Source organism: Bos taurus, chromosome 11, assembly GCF_002263795.3.
Source record: "Bos taurus isolate L1 Dominette 01449 registration number 42190680 breed Hereford chromosome 11, ARS-UCD2.0, whole genome shotgun sequence".
Taxonomy (NCBI): domain Eukaryota; kingdom Metazoa; phylum Chordata; class Mammalia; order Artiodactyla; family Bovidae; genus Bos; species Bos taurus.
Genome location: NC_037338.1, coordinates 1774696 through 1791430, shown reverse-complemented (window position 1 = coordinate 1791430; position 16735 = coordinate 1774696). Strand labels below are relative to the sequence as shown.

The window sequence follows — 16735 nt, the reverse complement described above, 5'->3', positions numbered from 1 at the left end:
AGGGGAATGGCTACCCACTCCAGTGTTCTTGTCTGGAGAATTCCTTGGACAAAGGACCCTGGCGGGCTACAGTCCATGTGGTCGCAAAGAGTTGGACACAACTGAGCGGCTAACACTCACCTTACTCAGTGGTATTAAGAGCATCCGCAAGGCTGTGTACCATCTCCACTACCCATCCATCTCCAGGACACTTTTCATCTGGCAAAACTGAAACTCTGTCCCATTCAACACTAACTCACCATACCCCCTCCTCCAGCCCTTGACAACCAGCATTCCTCTGTCCCTAAAAGTTTGACTACTCGACTTTGTACGAATGGAATCATAGAGTATTTGTTCTTTTGTTTCTGGCTTATTGCACTCAGACTATTATCCTCAAGCTTCAATCATGCTGTCAGAATTTCCTTCCTTTTAAAAGCTGAATAATATTCCATTATGAGGGCTGCTCAGATGGCTCAGTGGTAAAATATATAAATATATATATATACACATATATATATATATCTGCCTGCTGATGCAGGAAACACAGGAGACGTGGGTTCCATCCCTGGGTCGGGAAGATTCCCTGGAGAAGGAAATGGCAACCCACTCCACTATTTTTGCCTGGAAAAGTCCATGGACAGAAGAGTCTGGCAGGCTACAGCCCATCAGGTCACAGAGTCAGACAGAACTCAGTGACTGAGCATGACAACATTCCATTATACGAATATACCACATATCTATTTTATTTCATTTGCAAAATATGTATTTACTTACTTATTTTTGGCTGTGCCAGGCCTTAGTATTGGCATTCGGGCTCTGGAGTGTAGGCTCAGTTGTCCCACGGTATGTGGGAGCTTAGTTCCCGAACCGGGGATGGAGCCACAGGACCACCAGAGAAGTCCCCTCGTGTCTATTTTATTTACTCATCCTTTGACGGACACATGGGCTGCTTCCGCCTTTCAGCTACTGGGGGTAGTGCTGCTGGGAACATGAATGTACAGCTGTATGTTTGACGCACATCCTTTAGAAGGGAAAAAGAAGACGAGCCCCATGCAGGAGCTGCTGTTTGGAGCCCATCTGGCAGTTCTGGTACAAAACGCCCAGAGAGTCACAGCCCCTTCAAACAGAGCACCCCGTTCGTGTCACCGAGGCCAGCACAGGCGTCCCTCAGGACTTTGGTACCGCCCACTCAGCATGCCTCAACCCCAGGGTGATTTAACGGTTTAAATGGTACAACAGGAATCAGATCTGTGTTTTATTTTCTGATCATGTGGCATGTGGAGTCTTACTTCCTAGACCAGGGATCAAACCCGTGTCCGCTTTAATGGAAGCGTGGAGTCTTAACCACTGGACCACCAGGGAACTCCCTAGATCTGTTAATCATTTTTTCAATCCTAAGATTTTAAATCGCTTGTAAAATTAAGGTTAATGTTATCAGCAGAGGAATTCTTCTATGTTATGTTCCTTTCGGGGCCGAGTGCTGGTTGCAAACTGCGGGGAACATACATTTTGTATTCAGGTTTTTTTGCATTTTTCCATTGTGCTACGTGGCTTAATGATATCGTCGATTCTTGGTAGTTCTGTCAAGTTGCCCTGAACGCTGGCATGTTTAGCTGTGAATCGTGAATCATCGCTCCTTGGGAAATACAGACTACATTCCTAGAAGCTTGTGGTCAAAATAGCATCATCAACTGATCAACAAATAACTTTGTTTTATGTATCTTTCTGTTTAAAGACGCATTATTCAATATAGTTAATATGTAATGTTAATCCATTAATATCGAGCTGTCACCAACAACTCTATAACGATGTGCCTACCTAACACTTACTGTGTAAGGCAAGTCACTGCCTTGCCCAACTTAGGAACACTAGACATAACTTCAGCAGTGTACTTGCACTATTTTGAATACTAAAATCAACAAAAAGCCAAGCACAAAAATGAGCAAGATGGGGCACTAAACAGACTTGGGAAAGGACCCTGTTAACACTCTGAGCTGTAAGAAGGCAAGGGCTTCCCCACTGGCTCAGTGGGTAAAGAATCCACCTGTGATGCAGGAGACGTAGGAGCTACGGATTCGATCCCTGGGTTTGGAAGATTCGCTGGAGGAGGAAATGACAACCCACTCTAGTATTCTTGCCTGCAAAATCCCATGGACAGAGGAGCCTGGTAGGCTGTAGTCCAAACGGTCAAAAAGAGCTGGACATGACCGAAGAACCAAGCATGCATTTAAGAAGGCAGGTATTGACCTCAGGTTGAAATGTATGTGTCTCAGATTTGTGACTCGAATTTTTTTCTGCACTGCCTTGAATGACACGTCCTCGAATCTGCGTGACAACACCTCAAGTATGGATTGCGGGGTTACAAATAAAGTTTAGTGAGCAAAGGGAACTTGGAAATGCAGAATCTGTGAGTAATGAGGCCCGCCTGTACTTTCAACGGCACTATTACGTTCCATCACGTTGGTAAAACTTCACTTAGTCAGTGAGGCCCCAGGGCAAAGAGGGTGGATGTTTGTGGATTTTCCCTGTTATAGATGATGCCACAGTAGGTAACGTTGCAAAGAGAGTTGTCTTTTTTTTTTAATTCTTTCCATGGGGCTTCCCTGGTGGCTCAGTAGTAAAGAATCTGCCTGCCAATGCCGAGACACGGGTTTGATCCCTGATCTGGGAAGATCCCACATGCTGCAGAGCATCTAAGCCCGTGCACCACTACTGAGCCTGCGCTCCAGAGCCCGGGAGCCCCGCAACTGCTGAGCTCACGTGCTGCAACCGCCACAGCCCGCCGCCCTGGAGCCCACGCTCCACAGCAAAAGAAGCCCCTGCAAAGAGCAGCCTGAGCACTGTAACGAGAGGGTAGCCCTGCTTGCTGCAACTAGAGAAAAGCCCGAAGAGCGATAAGATAAATAAATTCTTCCTATGGAATAAACTGCCCAACTGGGTGTACTGGTGGGCAGTGGGGTGGGATGGGGATAGGAGATGTAGCAGGTGACTTTCCAGCATCCGTTAGGCTCAACATATCTCTTGGCTGGGACACATATGTGACCACCCTGGACAATGAGATGCAAGGCTTCTGGGTCCTGGGAAGGGTTTCTTCCTGCCTCGGGGATGAGACAGTTCTGTCCTTGCTCTGGCCGTGGCTTGTCTGGGTTTAGGCCTGGAGCTATGATGAGGAAGAGGAGAGAGACGGGAGGAGGCTGGGTTGGATGACACAACTGTGCTGCCAAAGAACCAGCCTGGGCAGAGCCTGCCAGCTCCTCCGGGCTTCCGGGGATGTGAGGTCTTCACTTCCCTTCTGTTCCAGCCGTTCTGAGCCAGTGGCAGCCCTCGCCACAGCACTGCTAAGGACCTGGGATGAGAGTCTGCTCACATGACCTATGCCCTTCACCACCTCTTAGAACCCCACCCCAGTTGGCTTCCCGGAATCCCCAGGCTAAACTCGGCCAGCGCCCAGCAGTCTCCCGAGCCTGTGCAGTGCCCCCAGCGCCCAGCCTTCCAAACGGCAGCTGAGATCTGTGAGTGGCTGATGAAATCCCCCTGCTCACTACCGGCATTAAAAGGTTAGGCAGGGACTTCCCTGGTGGTCCAGTGGCAGGGGGCCTGGGTTCAACTCCTGGTCAGGGAGGTAAAGATCCTGCGTGCCATGATGAAGACAGAAGACCCATGCCACAGCCAAGACCTGGAGCAGCCAAATAAATAAACAAATACATATTTTTTTAAAAAGTTAAATAGACTAGCAGCAACATGAATGGACCTAGAGATGGTCCTCCCAAGTGAAGAACGTCAAAGACAAATGTCTTATGATAGCACGTACACGTAGAATCTTATAAAGATGCAAATGAGTTTATTACAAAGCAGACTCACATAGAAAGCAAACTCACGGTTGCCAAAGGAGAAAGGGGTTGGGAGGGATCCATCTGGAGTTTGGGATTAACAGATACACAGCACTACATATGAAAAAGATAAACAACAAGATATACCTACTGTATAGCACAGGGAAAAACCATATTCAGTATCTTGTGAAAACCTATGACAGAGGGGGACTTCCCTGGTGGTCTAGTGGCTACTCAATACAGAGGACATGGATTCAATCCCTTGTCCAGAAAGATCCCACGTGCCTTGAGCAGCTGAGCCAGTGCTCACAGCTACTGAAGCCCTCTCGCTAAGAGCCTATGTCCTACAGCAAGAGGAGCCACTGCTCGCTGCAACCAGAGAAAGCCCACCAGAGCGCCGAACACCCTGCTCAGCCAAAGATAAATGAGTAAATCCATCTAAAAAAAAAACATAATGGAAAAGAATCTGAAAGAATATATATGAATCACTTTGCTCTACATCTGAGGCTAACACAACATAGTAAATCAACTTTACTTCAATAAAAGGTAGTTTGTTTTGAAAAAAACAGGTAAGTAGACTAGTGAAGAAAATACAGTGCATTGTTCATAGGAAAGGGAAATACTGTTTCCTGAATCTTCTGTTTTAATTAGTCACACACAGACACACACACACACACACACAAAGTTGCCACGGAAACACATTTTTTCCGTGCATCACAGCCAGGAGTGGACCCCTAGCTCCAGTCTGCCTCTTTCTGTCTGAGAGCCTCAGTCCAGGCTGGTGCGGGTGCCCTGCCCCCCACAGCCCCCAGTGCCCTCCCCGGCGTCAGCTCCCAGCTGCGGTGGCTACGGCAGCAGGAGCCTCAGCCCTGGTCCTGGGGGATCACGCTGAGGTCTGCGGGAAGCTGAGCCTCTGAGAGGAAGCGAGAAGGGATGAGGGGCTGTCAGACACTCAGAGGAGTTCCTGGAATGTCTTCCGTCTGCGGTGATGGAACTTGGCATAAAGGCACCAGGGCCTGCACAGCTGGGGGGTAGGGGCCCAGCCTCTTTCAGGCCCTCCCAGGGGTTGGGGCAGGCACCCCTGAAGTCCTCACCTAGCTGCGGCCCTCCCTGTGGGCGGCGCAGGAACCCCAGCGCCCATGTGGGTTCTGATTACCACCATCTCTGCAGCCTGTGAAGCTCTTTGGGCTGGCATGCCACCTCCTTTGATGGGGGAGGAAGCTGGTTCTGAGAGATCAAGCTACTTCCCCCAAGTACCCATGAGCAGGGGGCATGTGGCAGGCCTGGGCTGCAAGCCGGGACTCCCAAACCACTGGCTTTATGAGGAAGCTCTAGGCGCCATAATTCAACCCAGGATCCTTCCAAAGACCAGTCACTGCGTACTGACTCTTGCAGTGAGAATTTTCTCTCTGTGGCTTTAAGGGTAACAGGAAATTGCCTGCCCAGGCCCCTTGAATACCACGAGGACCCCTGTCTTATCCGGTCCACTCCAGAAACAATGGTGCGGGCCAAAGCTCCGTCCACCCACCCCCTGCAGAACAAGCCATATTAGGAGCTCCTGGTACCCTCAAGGGCTCTCAGGCCTGGGCTGGCCCTGCGCCAGGGAAATCGGTGCCTGCCCTGGGGTGTGAGCCCGGGAGGGGCAGGATGCCGTCGGGAGGGGCTGGTGAGTCAGTGGCCCGGCCTCCTCTGCTTTCCTCCCCTCCCTCCATGGCTTCCTCCCCTAGGACCGCACCCACCCATTCAGACCCCCCCACCCCCCTTCCCACTGGCCCAACTTCTCATTGACTCAACAGCACAGATTTACAATGTGACATAAACTAGGATAATAAAAACATTCTTATTCCTCCAAAGTCTAAAGGGCTTTTCCTTCCAGTCTCAAAAAAACAAAAAAAACTAAGCATTTTGGGGAACACATTCTCCCCCACATTTTTAAAAAAGCTTGTGTACCTTAGAAAAGTTAGAAAGTATAGGAAAGATGTAAAGAAGCAGTATAAATGCATCCTGCTCCCCACAGTGGCCTCACAGACAGACTTCCCCATTCCCCAGCCCCACCACCTCCCTTCTTGGCTCCACTATGCTTATTAACCTTGTGACCCTTCCTATTGTCCCCAGAAGGTCCCCCGATGAGCCCCTGGGCTCAGGGGAGGTCCCCACCTCCTCCTTCCCACAGGAACAGCAGACATCTTGTGACCAGTGCCGTGTTCCTGCCCTCAGTCGGGCACCGAGGACCCAAGGATGTCACCATGCACTCTAGTCCCTGGGACTCCTGCCCAGCTTGCTCCTTCCCTGCTAGTCTAAGACCAGATCCTCGAAATGTCACCTCCTCCAGGAAGCTGCTCTTGTTTACTCCTTCCTAGGTCCTGGATGGAGGACTCTGCCCTGTGGTCTTCGAGTCCTTGGTGTGGGGCAGGGAGCCTGGCATGGCGCACAGGTGCCCAGCGTGTGCTGTTGATCGCCTTGAGCAGGAGGCAGGAGGTAGCCTGCTGGACTCTCTGCTCACTGGCAGCTCAGGCTCGCCTTTGCGGGCCTGATGCCCACCCAGCTGGCCGCCCCTGACGCCTCTGGGCCACTGGCTGGCCCAGACACAGACGGGCATTTCTGCCAGGTTGCTGTTGTTTAGTCCCTAAGTCATGTCTGACTCTTGCGACCCCATGGACTGTAGCCCACCAGGCTCCTCTGTCAGTGGGCTTTCCCAGGCAAGAATACTGGAGTGGGTTGCCATTTCCTCCTCCAGGGGATCTTCCTGACCCAAGGGTGGAACCTGAGTCTCCTGCCCATTTCTGCCAGGAGCTGGGACCAAGTGGGAACAAACACCCATCTGTTTTATCCTCACCCATACCCTCACACACAGGAAGGACTAGCCAGGAACATGCTGTCAAAGAGGACAGTGTTCAGGGAATTTCTTGGTGGTCCAGTGGCTAAGACTCTGAGCTTCCAATGCAGGGCACCTGGGTCTGCTCCCCGGTCAGGGAACTAGATCCAACATGCTGCAACTAAGACCCAGTGCAGCCAAATAAATTTTTAAAAAGCGGGGAGGATGTTCAAATAAACACACCATTCCTCCCACCCAGCGTCATGTGGGCAGAGAGAGAGAGTCAGAAGGGCAAGTAGGGGCAGAGAATCCCTCCAAGGGAAGGGGCTGGGGGAGGGGGTGTGTGCCACCTCTTTGAAATAGATCAGAGGACTCTGGAGCCCCACACCTGTGTTATCTGGACCCCCCGGGCTGGGGGGAATCCATGGAGACCCCACCCTGGGCTGCACTCTGGGTCCATCCTGTGGCAGGAGTGACAGAGCTGGGCACCTGAGGAGCCGTGGGCCTGTGGTCTGCTGCAGCAGAGCTGGCCAAGACAGAGAACATCTGACTAGGTAGGCAGCTGAGGGGACGGTTGGCTCACAGTAGGGGAGGAAGCAGGGAAGGGCTGGTGAGAGCAGTCAAGGCCAGGGAACCTGCGTGGGGCTCTTCTATCCCGCCCACTCTGGTCTACTCCCTGCCCCTGCCAGTCCGGACAACACTCTAGAAACCTCTCCTAGCCCCGGGGAAAGTTCTCCAGGCAAAGCACCCCTGGTAGGGCGCTGGCTGCAGGTGGGGCCTGCTTATCACTGAGACTTCTTATCTGGGGCTCCACGGTCAGGGCACCCGGCTGTTTCCTTCAGGGCACCTGCTGTGAGAGGAATTCTTCTGGGGACTGGCCTTCCAGCAGCAAGACTTGGTGGCCTGTCTTGTCTGAACTGAGAGAGGCCACCAGCTCAGGGAAGGTTGCATGTGGTTCAGCCGAATTCTTGGAGGAAGAACAAGCTGAATTCTTGAAGGAGGGGAGTGTGCAAAACTGACAATGTGGGCTGTTAGTTCCGAGGGTCCCTCAGCTCAAACCTGTCCTGCTGTGGTCTGCTCTGCCAAGCGGGCGGGACTCTGCCAGCCACAGCTCCCAGCTCCCTCCAAAGCTGGATTCTTTCTCAGTTTTTTAAAAAAATATTTATTTATTTACCTGCACCAGGTCATAGCTAGGGGCTTCCCAGGTGGCACAGGGGTAAAGGATCTGCTGGCCAATGCAGGAGATGAAAGAGAGGCTGGTTCAATCCCTGGGTCAGGAAGATCCCCTGGAGTAGGAAGTGGCAACCTGCACCAGTACTGTTGCCCGGGAAATCCCACGGACAGAGGAGCCTGGCAACTTACAGTCCATGGGGCCACGAAGAGTCGGTCACGACTGAGCATGCACGCACACAATTTGACTCGGTCCTTAGTTGCGGCATTTGGGATCTAACTCCCTGACCAGGGATCGAACCTGGGCCCCCTGCACTGGGAGCATGGAGTCAGCCACTGACCATCAGGCAAGTCTGGAACCTGGATTCTTGCAAGGTTCTGGCACTGGGAGGACTTGAGTGGGTTCCTGTCGCTATCACTCCTTGGGTCTCCAACCTTAAGCGATGATCTCCAACCTTAAGGTCCCTGTGCCTCTGCTCTGGGGAGACCAGTGGCCTCAGCACACCCTCTCCCCACAAGGCCCACAGCCCGCTGGGCGGGGCCCCCTCTCACGGGACTCCTGGGTGCGTGGCAGTCGTTTTGTGTGCTCATCAGCGTCTGGGGCTTCAGCTTCTTCTCTCTGCCCTTTCAGCCTTGCATTAGTGGTGCAAACAATCCCCTGTGCTGCATCCTATCTGTGGGCAGATCTTCCTGGGCATTCCGTTCTCTCCCAAACATGACGGGCACCACTTGCTGTCCTTCCCACCTAGTCTCTATCTGCCCCCGTCAGGCATCAAACTCCCCAAGGCGGGGGCCATGTCTATCTTCTGCTTCTTCACAGTCCTGTGGTTGCCATGGGGTAGGGGCTCAATGAATATTTGTTGAGTGAATACATGGGATTTAAGTGGGATTGTCTTCCTCTTTCCCTGCAGTCTGAGTGTACAGGTTTGTATACACTTCCTTACAGTCTGAGTGTATACACTCCTCTGAGTCCTGGGAAGCCCTGGTCTGAACAAGTGAATATCTAATCCCTTAATCCAAACCCTGGAAAGAAACCAAATTCTCACCCTGAGCAAGCTTGTCCTGACAGCGTCTCTAAACTCCAGGAGCCTTTAACAATTGAGGCTGTGCACCCTTACTTTTTCCATGTCTCAGGGTGCTCTTTAATGTTCATGCATCACCCCTTTAAGACAGGATCCATGACTTACCATATCCTTTTTATTATTGTCTTTTTATTCTTGTAACCCCCTGAGAGCAAAGCATGGGTCTAGAATAATAGTAACACCTCAGTAAATATTTCTTGGTTTGCAGCTGAAATTCGTTCATGAGAGACTCACACTTTCTATAAAACTGTATTTATTTATTTAGCTGTGCCAGGTCTTTAGCTGTGGCATACAAACTCTTAGCTGTGGCTTGTGGGATCTAGTTCCCTGACTGGAGATTGAACCTGGGCCCCCTACACTGGAAGTGAGGAGTCTTAGCCACTGGACCACCAGGGAATCCCAAAGACCCGCGCTTTTTAGTAAGAGGTTTAAACATACCACCAACAATAATGTGGTGTGGGCTCACATTTCTTGTGTGGATGCTCCCAGGAAAGTCCTTACTGCAAACCCAGAGTTGTCTGAGGAGATCTTTGCTGATGCTGCCCTGCCGTTGAGGCTCAGAGTGGTTCAGTCACCTGCCCACGGTCCCACAGCCACTGGGCAACAGAGCCAGGCTTATCCCTCTCAACTGACTCTGTGTGACTGAACCTGAGCACATCAGGAGCCTCCGAGGGTAAGGGCTGGGCTTGGGGCCAGGAAGCCAAAGAGGGCCCAGGCCCTGGGGAGGTTGGAATCTGGGTCCTTCTTACACGGCCCCTCTCTGCTCCTGCTCTGCTCCTCTGCCGTCCTTCTCGGGAGCCTTGCTCTCCCCCAGCCTCACACTTTTCCCTCCCTGTTCTCTCTTCCTGCTGCAGCTTCCCAGGGCCTCCATGGGCATCATTTCGTTGCTTCTCAGTGGTACCCTGGCCATGGAGGCCTTTGGTCCCCTGGTCCTGCAGGGGCTGGGCGAGGTCAGAGGGGGCGAGGCCAGGGACCAGGCATGGAATGAAGGGAAGGACAGATGCCCCGACGATGAAGAAAAGCTGGGGCAAACTGAGTTTGCTTTGCTGCTTCCCAGAAGCATAGAGAATTGAAAGCGGGGCAGAAGGGAGCAAGAGGTACGACTTTTCCTTTTGGAAAACTCAGCTTCTAAAGAAGTTTTGCAACAAAGAGGAAGGAACCTGCTTGTCCTGAGCCAGGCCTGAGCGGAGCCCTGCCTCCCTCTCTCTCTGCCCCACGCAGTTGACAGATGGCTCCAGGGTCCAGAAAGTTCCCAAACAGCGCTTTCACATACAGCCTTGCCTTACGTGTGTGCTCTGTCGTGTCCAGCTCTTTGTGACCCCACGAACTGTAGCCCTCCAGGCTCCTCTGTCCTTGGGATTTCCCAAGCAAGAATACTGGAGTGGGTTGCCATTTCCTCCTCCAGGGTTCTTCCCAACCCAGGGATCCAACCGCATCTCCTGCATGGCAGGTGGATTCTCGACCACTGAGTGAGCCACCAGGGAAGCCCATTTACATACAGACAGAGCAGAAAAAGAAACCGGCTGAACTGCAGGTGAAACTGGGGATGTGGGAAGCAATGTGAGCTTCCCAGCTGGAAGGTTCTGGAACGAGCTTCTGGGGGAGCGGGTGGGGGAGTGTGGGTTGGGAGAGGGGGTGGGGGTGTCAGAATATTTCCTTCTGACCGTTGTGCAGGCAAGTTAAAAAGCTGAAAACATTGAACACCGAACAGAGTGTTCATCTTTCCTTTTAATCAGCTGACTCTAGAAACCTTCTCAGCTGTTTCTTCATAATTAGTCAAGTATCTCATTAATAAGTGAACTACTGAAAAGGTTGAACGACTTCCTAAAACTCTCCCTCAGTTGTAGTCGCTGTTCACGCTTTCATCTTGTTAAAAAAAAGCCGATGAGCCAGCTTAGAGCAGCCAGGGCCTCAGGGGGCCACGTGCTCCCTGCCCCAGGCCGGACACCCGCACAGTGTTTGCTCTTAAGAGCCAGGCAGCGAGACTGTGAGTCACCTGGTCCCCTGCCCACCCAGCGCTGGCACCAGAAGACTCCCATGCTAACAGAGAGATGGAGAGAGGAAATAAACAACGTCTGCTCTCACCTTAAAATGCACGGATTCAAAGCCTCCTCAAGCTTGGAACTTAGGTTTTGAAATTAATACTGTTTTCAGACGAGAAATCTGAATTCAACTGTAAACCAAACAAAATGCAAACTTAAACATTAAACTCTCTAAAGGCTCATCCGTTGCCTGTGGAAATGTAAAATGGTCCAGCCACTCTGGAAAACAGATTGTCCATTTCTTAATAAAAAATGAAGCAGACACTTACAGAAATCATACTCACTCTGGCATTTACCCAGAAAAGTGAAAATTACATCCACCCAAAAGCCTATATGTGAACGCTCACAGGAGCTTTATCAGAATAGCTAAAAATCGCAAAAGACCAAAATGTTTCTTACTGTATCAGTGGTTAAACAAACTGTGGTAAAGCCACACTGTGGAATATTACACAGCGATGAAAAGGGACACACTACTGAAATGCACCTGATTTGGATGGACCTCAGAGGCATTACGGAGAAGGCAATGGCACCCCACTCCGGTACTCTTGCCTGGAAAATCCCATGGACAGAGGAGCCTGGTGGGCTGCAGTCCATGGGGTCATGAAGAGTCAAACACGACTGAGCAGCTTCACTTTCACTTTTCACTTTCATGCACTGGAGAAGGAAATGGCAACCCACTCCAGTGTTCTTGCCTGGAGAATCCCAGGGAAGGGGGAGCCTGGTGGGCTGCTGTCTATGGGGTCACAAAGGGCTGGACACAACTGGGCAACTGAAGCATTCATGCAGACATTATGGTGAGTGGAAGAAGCTAATCGTTAAAGACCAGGTACTGTATGATGCTATTCGCTTCTGTGACTTTCTTGAAATAAGAAAATTACAAAGACGGAATTAGTGGTTTCCAAGGGTGAGGAAGGGTGGTGAGAGAGGAAAAGGTAGGGTGACCGTAATACGGAAGCAAGGGTTTCCCTGTTGGCCCAGTGGTTAAGACTCCACGCTTCCACTTCAGGGGGCACGGGTTCAATCCCCGGGCAGGCAACTAAGATCCTGCATGCCACCCAGCGTGGCCAACAAAATTTAAAACAGAAGCAGGAGGGAGGTCTTCACGGTGATGGAATGGTTCTGTGTCTTGATGGTAGTGATTACATCAATCTACACATGTGAGAAAATGGCATGGAATATAGACATAGCCTACGAACATTAGTTACCTGGTCGATATTGTATTAAATAGTAGAGAGTTATTATGAAAGCTGTGACTACTGTGTGGGAGACCTCTCTGAAATGTCTTTGCATCTGCCTATTAATCTATAATCATGACAGAAGTTTTAAAATGTGCATTTTAGTGTGAAAGACTCTAAAATAAAGTTATCTGGGCAAAGATCTGTAAGAGCAGTCTTCGGGGAGCAGAGCTAGCCGGGAACATGCAGACCCCCCGCGTCCATGCTGTCCCAGTCTGTCGCCATCACTGATACAAAAGAGCCCGAGATTCTTGGCAACAGAGGTGGTGCGAGGACTCAAGGCCCCTTGTTGAATTCTGCACGCCTGGAGGTTTTGGCCCCTTGCTCCATGGGAAGGCCCTCGCTGTCTTGCGGAACAGTGGCTGGATGGAAGTACGCCTGCGGTCACCACAAGTGTACACTCTGGCCACCCCATTATGGACCACCTGCGAGTCCACGTCACGAATTTTGCCTTCTCTGCCCCTTTTCGCTGTCCTAAGCTCCCAGTTTTAGAATCCACTCTCTGGAAAAATCTGCTCTCTGCCTTAGAAAAGCACATGCCTGTCTGTGATGCCTTAGGTCCACAGACTGAGAATCTGGGACCCCAGGGCCTGGGGCTCAGGGGTCAGCTCTGTGGGTAGAAGTGGTCAGCATACTCAGGAGGCCCAGGACAGAGGAACTTCTGCGAGGCTGGCCCTGCTCTCTCCTCTCTAGCCCAGCACATCTGCTCATGGCGATCAGAATCAACCACCAAGGACTTCCCTGACCATCCAGTGGTTAAGATTCCAAGCTTCCACTACAGGGGGGCTCAGGTTCGATCCCTGGTCGGGGAACTAAGATACTGCGAGCTGCTTGGCATGACCCAAACAAAACAGAACAGCATCAATCACCAACTGGAATTCTCCCCTCTCCTGTTTACCTCTCCATCCATGCCCCAGATAGGATGCAGGCTTGGTCTTACGTTCCATGCTGCTGCTGCTGCTGCTAAGTCGCTTCAGTCATGTCCAACTCTGTGCGACCCCATAGACGGCAGCTCACCAGGCTCCCCCGCCCCTGGGATTCTAGAAGCACTCATTTAAGGAGCAAGCAGATGCAAAAGAGCATGTACAGAATAAATCCATTGAACACACACATATGTTTATAAATGGGCTTCCCTGGTAGCTCAGCTGGTAAAGAATCTGCCTGCAATGCAGGAGACCCTGGTTCAGGAAGATCCCCTGAAGGAGGGTACTCACTCCAGTATTCTTGGACTTCCCTGGTAGCTCGGATGGTAAAGTATCCAACTAGCAATGTGGGAAACGTGGGTTCAGTCCCTGGGTTGGGAAGATCCCCTGGAGGAGGGCATAGCAACCCACTCCAGTATTCTTGCCTGGAGAATTCCATGGACAGAAGAGTCTGGTCAGCTACAGTCCCTGGGGTCACAAAGAGTCAGACATGACTGAGCACGCCTGCATACATGCATATATATGGATTATATTTCTTTCTGTAATCTTCTAAGTGTTCAATAATGAATAAGGATTCCTTGAGAATTAAAACTAAATTTGTGATGAGGAAACATCAGACAAGGCTGAATGGAGCGAGATGGTACACAATAATTGATCAGTATTCTTCAAAATACTCAAGACAAAGATGGTGGGAATTGGCCCAGATTAAAGTAGATGATGGACTCTCCTGGTGGTCCAGTGGTTAAGACTTCACCTTCCAATGCAGGGGGTGCAGGTTCAATCCCAGGGAGGTTGATTCCACATGACTCGTGGCCAAAAAGCCAAAACATAGAACAGAAGCAATATTGTAACAAATTCAATAAAGACTTTAAAAATGCTCCACATCAAAAAAAAAAAATCTTAAAAAAAAAAGTACTGAAATGGTCATGTACACATGGCTATGTCAAAAACCACAACCACAAGGACCTATTCTTTAGCACACGCAGCTCTGCTCAGCGTTATATGGCAGCCTGGGTGGCAAGGGGGCTTGGGGGAGAATGGATACATGTACGCGTAAGGCTGAGTCCCTTATACCTTGTATATGGCTATACCCCAGTACAAAATAAAAAGTTTTTTTTTTTTAAATGAAATGTAATCAGAAAATCAAGTTAAAATTAAATCTACTTAATTAAAAAAAAAAAAGAGTAGATGAAGGAATTATGGCCACCAAATGCCACTCGGAATTCTGAGCTGGATCCTGGGTCAGGAGGAAGACATCTGTGGGGAGTTCAGGACAATCTGAACAATTGATAGTCTAATATCGATGCTAATTCCCTGATTTTGACAGTTGTACTGTGTAAGGCGTGGTCCTGAAGGGAAGCTGAGTAGGGAGTACCTGGGAGCACTCGGACAATTATTGCCAGCGTTGCTACAAATCTAAAATTATTTCAAAAGAAAAATAAATGAATGAAATGCTAAGTGACAGTCCCCCACCCCATGAGATACCTAAAGCCCTAGAGCCCAGCACAATCATGCACTTTTCTCTCCCCAGAAATTCCATCTGAGGAGCCCAGTATCCTGGGGGTGACTGACCAGATGGCCCTGCATTCCTTACTCTGGAAATCCCAACCCTCCAGCCTTCTGCCAGCTGGCCTCTCCTGGAGTCCAGGCCCTTCCCCCTCCTGCCCCCCAACCTGGAGATTCAGCCTGTCCTTTGAGGTCTAACTGCAAAGTTGCCTCCCAGGGGATAGGCCGGGGCTCCTCCCTGCCTTGACAAGGTTGAGCGGCCTCTTCTTGCTTGTACCCGGCCCAGCAGTGGCCACCCCCCCACGCATCGGCTGACTGTATCGTGGAAGCGCTCAGGGGCCTTCCTGGGCAGATGGGGAACCTGCAGGGTAGTGGTCCTGTCACCAGTGGCTGGTGCGGCTGACATGGAACACATGCTCCAAATAAGTGGGGGAGTCCAGCCCCACCCCAGCCATTCTTGTGGTTGTTCCAAGGCGAGGGGCACACCTGGTCCAGAGAACTCTCGGGAGCACAAAGATGCATTAGTCTGGTGGGACGCCCTCCCTTGTACAGCCAGGCCTGGCAGAAACCTATTCTTGGCTGGGGTTTCAGCTGGAGCCACCCAAACGCCGGACCCACCCCGCCTGGCTTCCCTTTCTTATTGCCGCCAATGGGCATCCTTTAGCCAGTTTATGTCAAAAGGTGCTCAATCAGGCTGGCCTTCTGGGCAGACGACAGGATGAGAGGACCTTCCCGCCCAGTTGGACGCTGGAACCACGCTTTGTCTTTTCCTCCCTGTCTGAGGCCAGTGCTGCCAACTCAGAGCAGCACCACAGAGGTATGGAGAGAGTAACATGGCAACATACATTACCACATGTAAAGTAGACAGCCAATGGGAGCTCAAATCAGTAACAACCTACGGGTAGGATGCGGAGGCAGGTGGGAAGGATGTTCACGTGAGAAGGGACATGGGTAAACCTGTGACTGATTCGTGTTGATGTTTGGTAGAAACCAACACAATACTGTAAAGCAATTATTCTTAAATAAACTTTAAAAAAAGAAAGAAAGAAAATACCTGCCACAAGTTAGATATTTCAGAAGGTGTTCAAAGACTGAAATAAACTCTGCCCTAAGTCGCTCACCAGGCTCGCGTCCCCGTCAGTGAAAAGGACGTGGTGACAACCGGCTCAGAGTGGACTCAGGTTCTGATGTCCCCTCTGCACTCGGCAGGCGTGGGGCCAATTCAGCCATAAAGACAGTGAAGGAAAGGAAGGCAGTGAGAGGTCGCAGACAGCACCCAAGTGTCTCACTGTTTTATGGCCCATGTTGTCATAAGCAACCTCCCCTGGGGAGTCCACGCAAGTCAAAGTTCAGGGTCAATTAGGAAAATACTGGAAGGGTTACTCTCAGCAGGAAAGACAGAGTGCGCCTCCCTGATTTGAACTTTAAGAAAGTACAGAAGGCAGGTAGTTGGAGGAAAGAGACCACAAAATAGAAGTCCATTCCTAACATCCTCTTGAGGATCCAGGACGCTTTAGCGATTCCTCCAGGCCTCCGATCACCAGGTGGCCTGCCCACTACCCCAGCTGGTTTCGTTTTGGGAGGAGGAGACCCACTCACTCTGCAGAAGCCCAGAGGCGCTCTGGGAGGGACTAGGGAACCCCGGGCCCTGAGCTCCACAGGAGACCAGAGGCCACGGCAGCTCTGGATCCAGTGCTCCTTCCCCAGGGGCCTGCTTCCAGCTCCAGGCCAGCCCCTCCTTGCTCCCTCCCACCCCTCACCCGGCCACACTCTGTGCAGTGGCCCCCGTGGCCGCACTCACCAGCTCGGGCAAGAAGAAGGCGTAGGGGATGGTGAGAAACAGTGAGACCCCGGAGGGCACGTCAGGGGGAGCATGGCTGGTGGCGGGCGGGTCCCGGGAGGCCATGCTCTCACCCTCTGCCTGGCGCCCTGGCTTGGCAGCCCGTGCCCGCAGCCCTTCAAATATCACCTCCTGCCCGACACACCCATCAGACGTCGCCTGGAAGGGAAAAAAAAAAAAAAAGTTCCAGCCAAGCAGGTCCTTCCACTGGCTTCGGCCAAGAGAATCCTCAGTGAAATGCGGTTTGTGTATCAGACAGGCCTTCCACCAGCTGTGGCAGAGCCGCTCAGGAAGGCGAGCAGGAGCCTCTTCC

General features: G+C 51.3%; 1 protein-coding gene across 1 annotated transcript in view; it reads right to left on the bottom strand.

Moving 5' to 3' along the window:
* The window catches only part of MALL (mal, T cell differentiation protein like), a 32158-nt gene extending 15640 nt beyond the window's left edge, over positions 1 to 16518 (bottom strand). Inside the window, exon 1 of the mRNA NM_001046115.2 lies at positions 16384 to 16518. Within this exon, the coding sequence (NP_001039580.1) occupies positions 16384 to 16488 (105 nt within the window). The 5' untranslated portion in view covers positions 16489 to 16518. The remainder of the gene's footprint in view (positions 1 to 16383) is intronic.
* Positions 16519 to 16735: the final 217 nt, after the last annotated feature.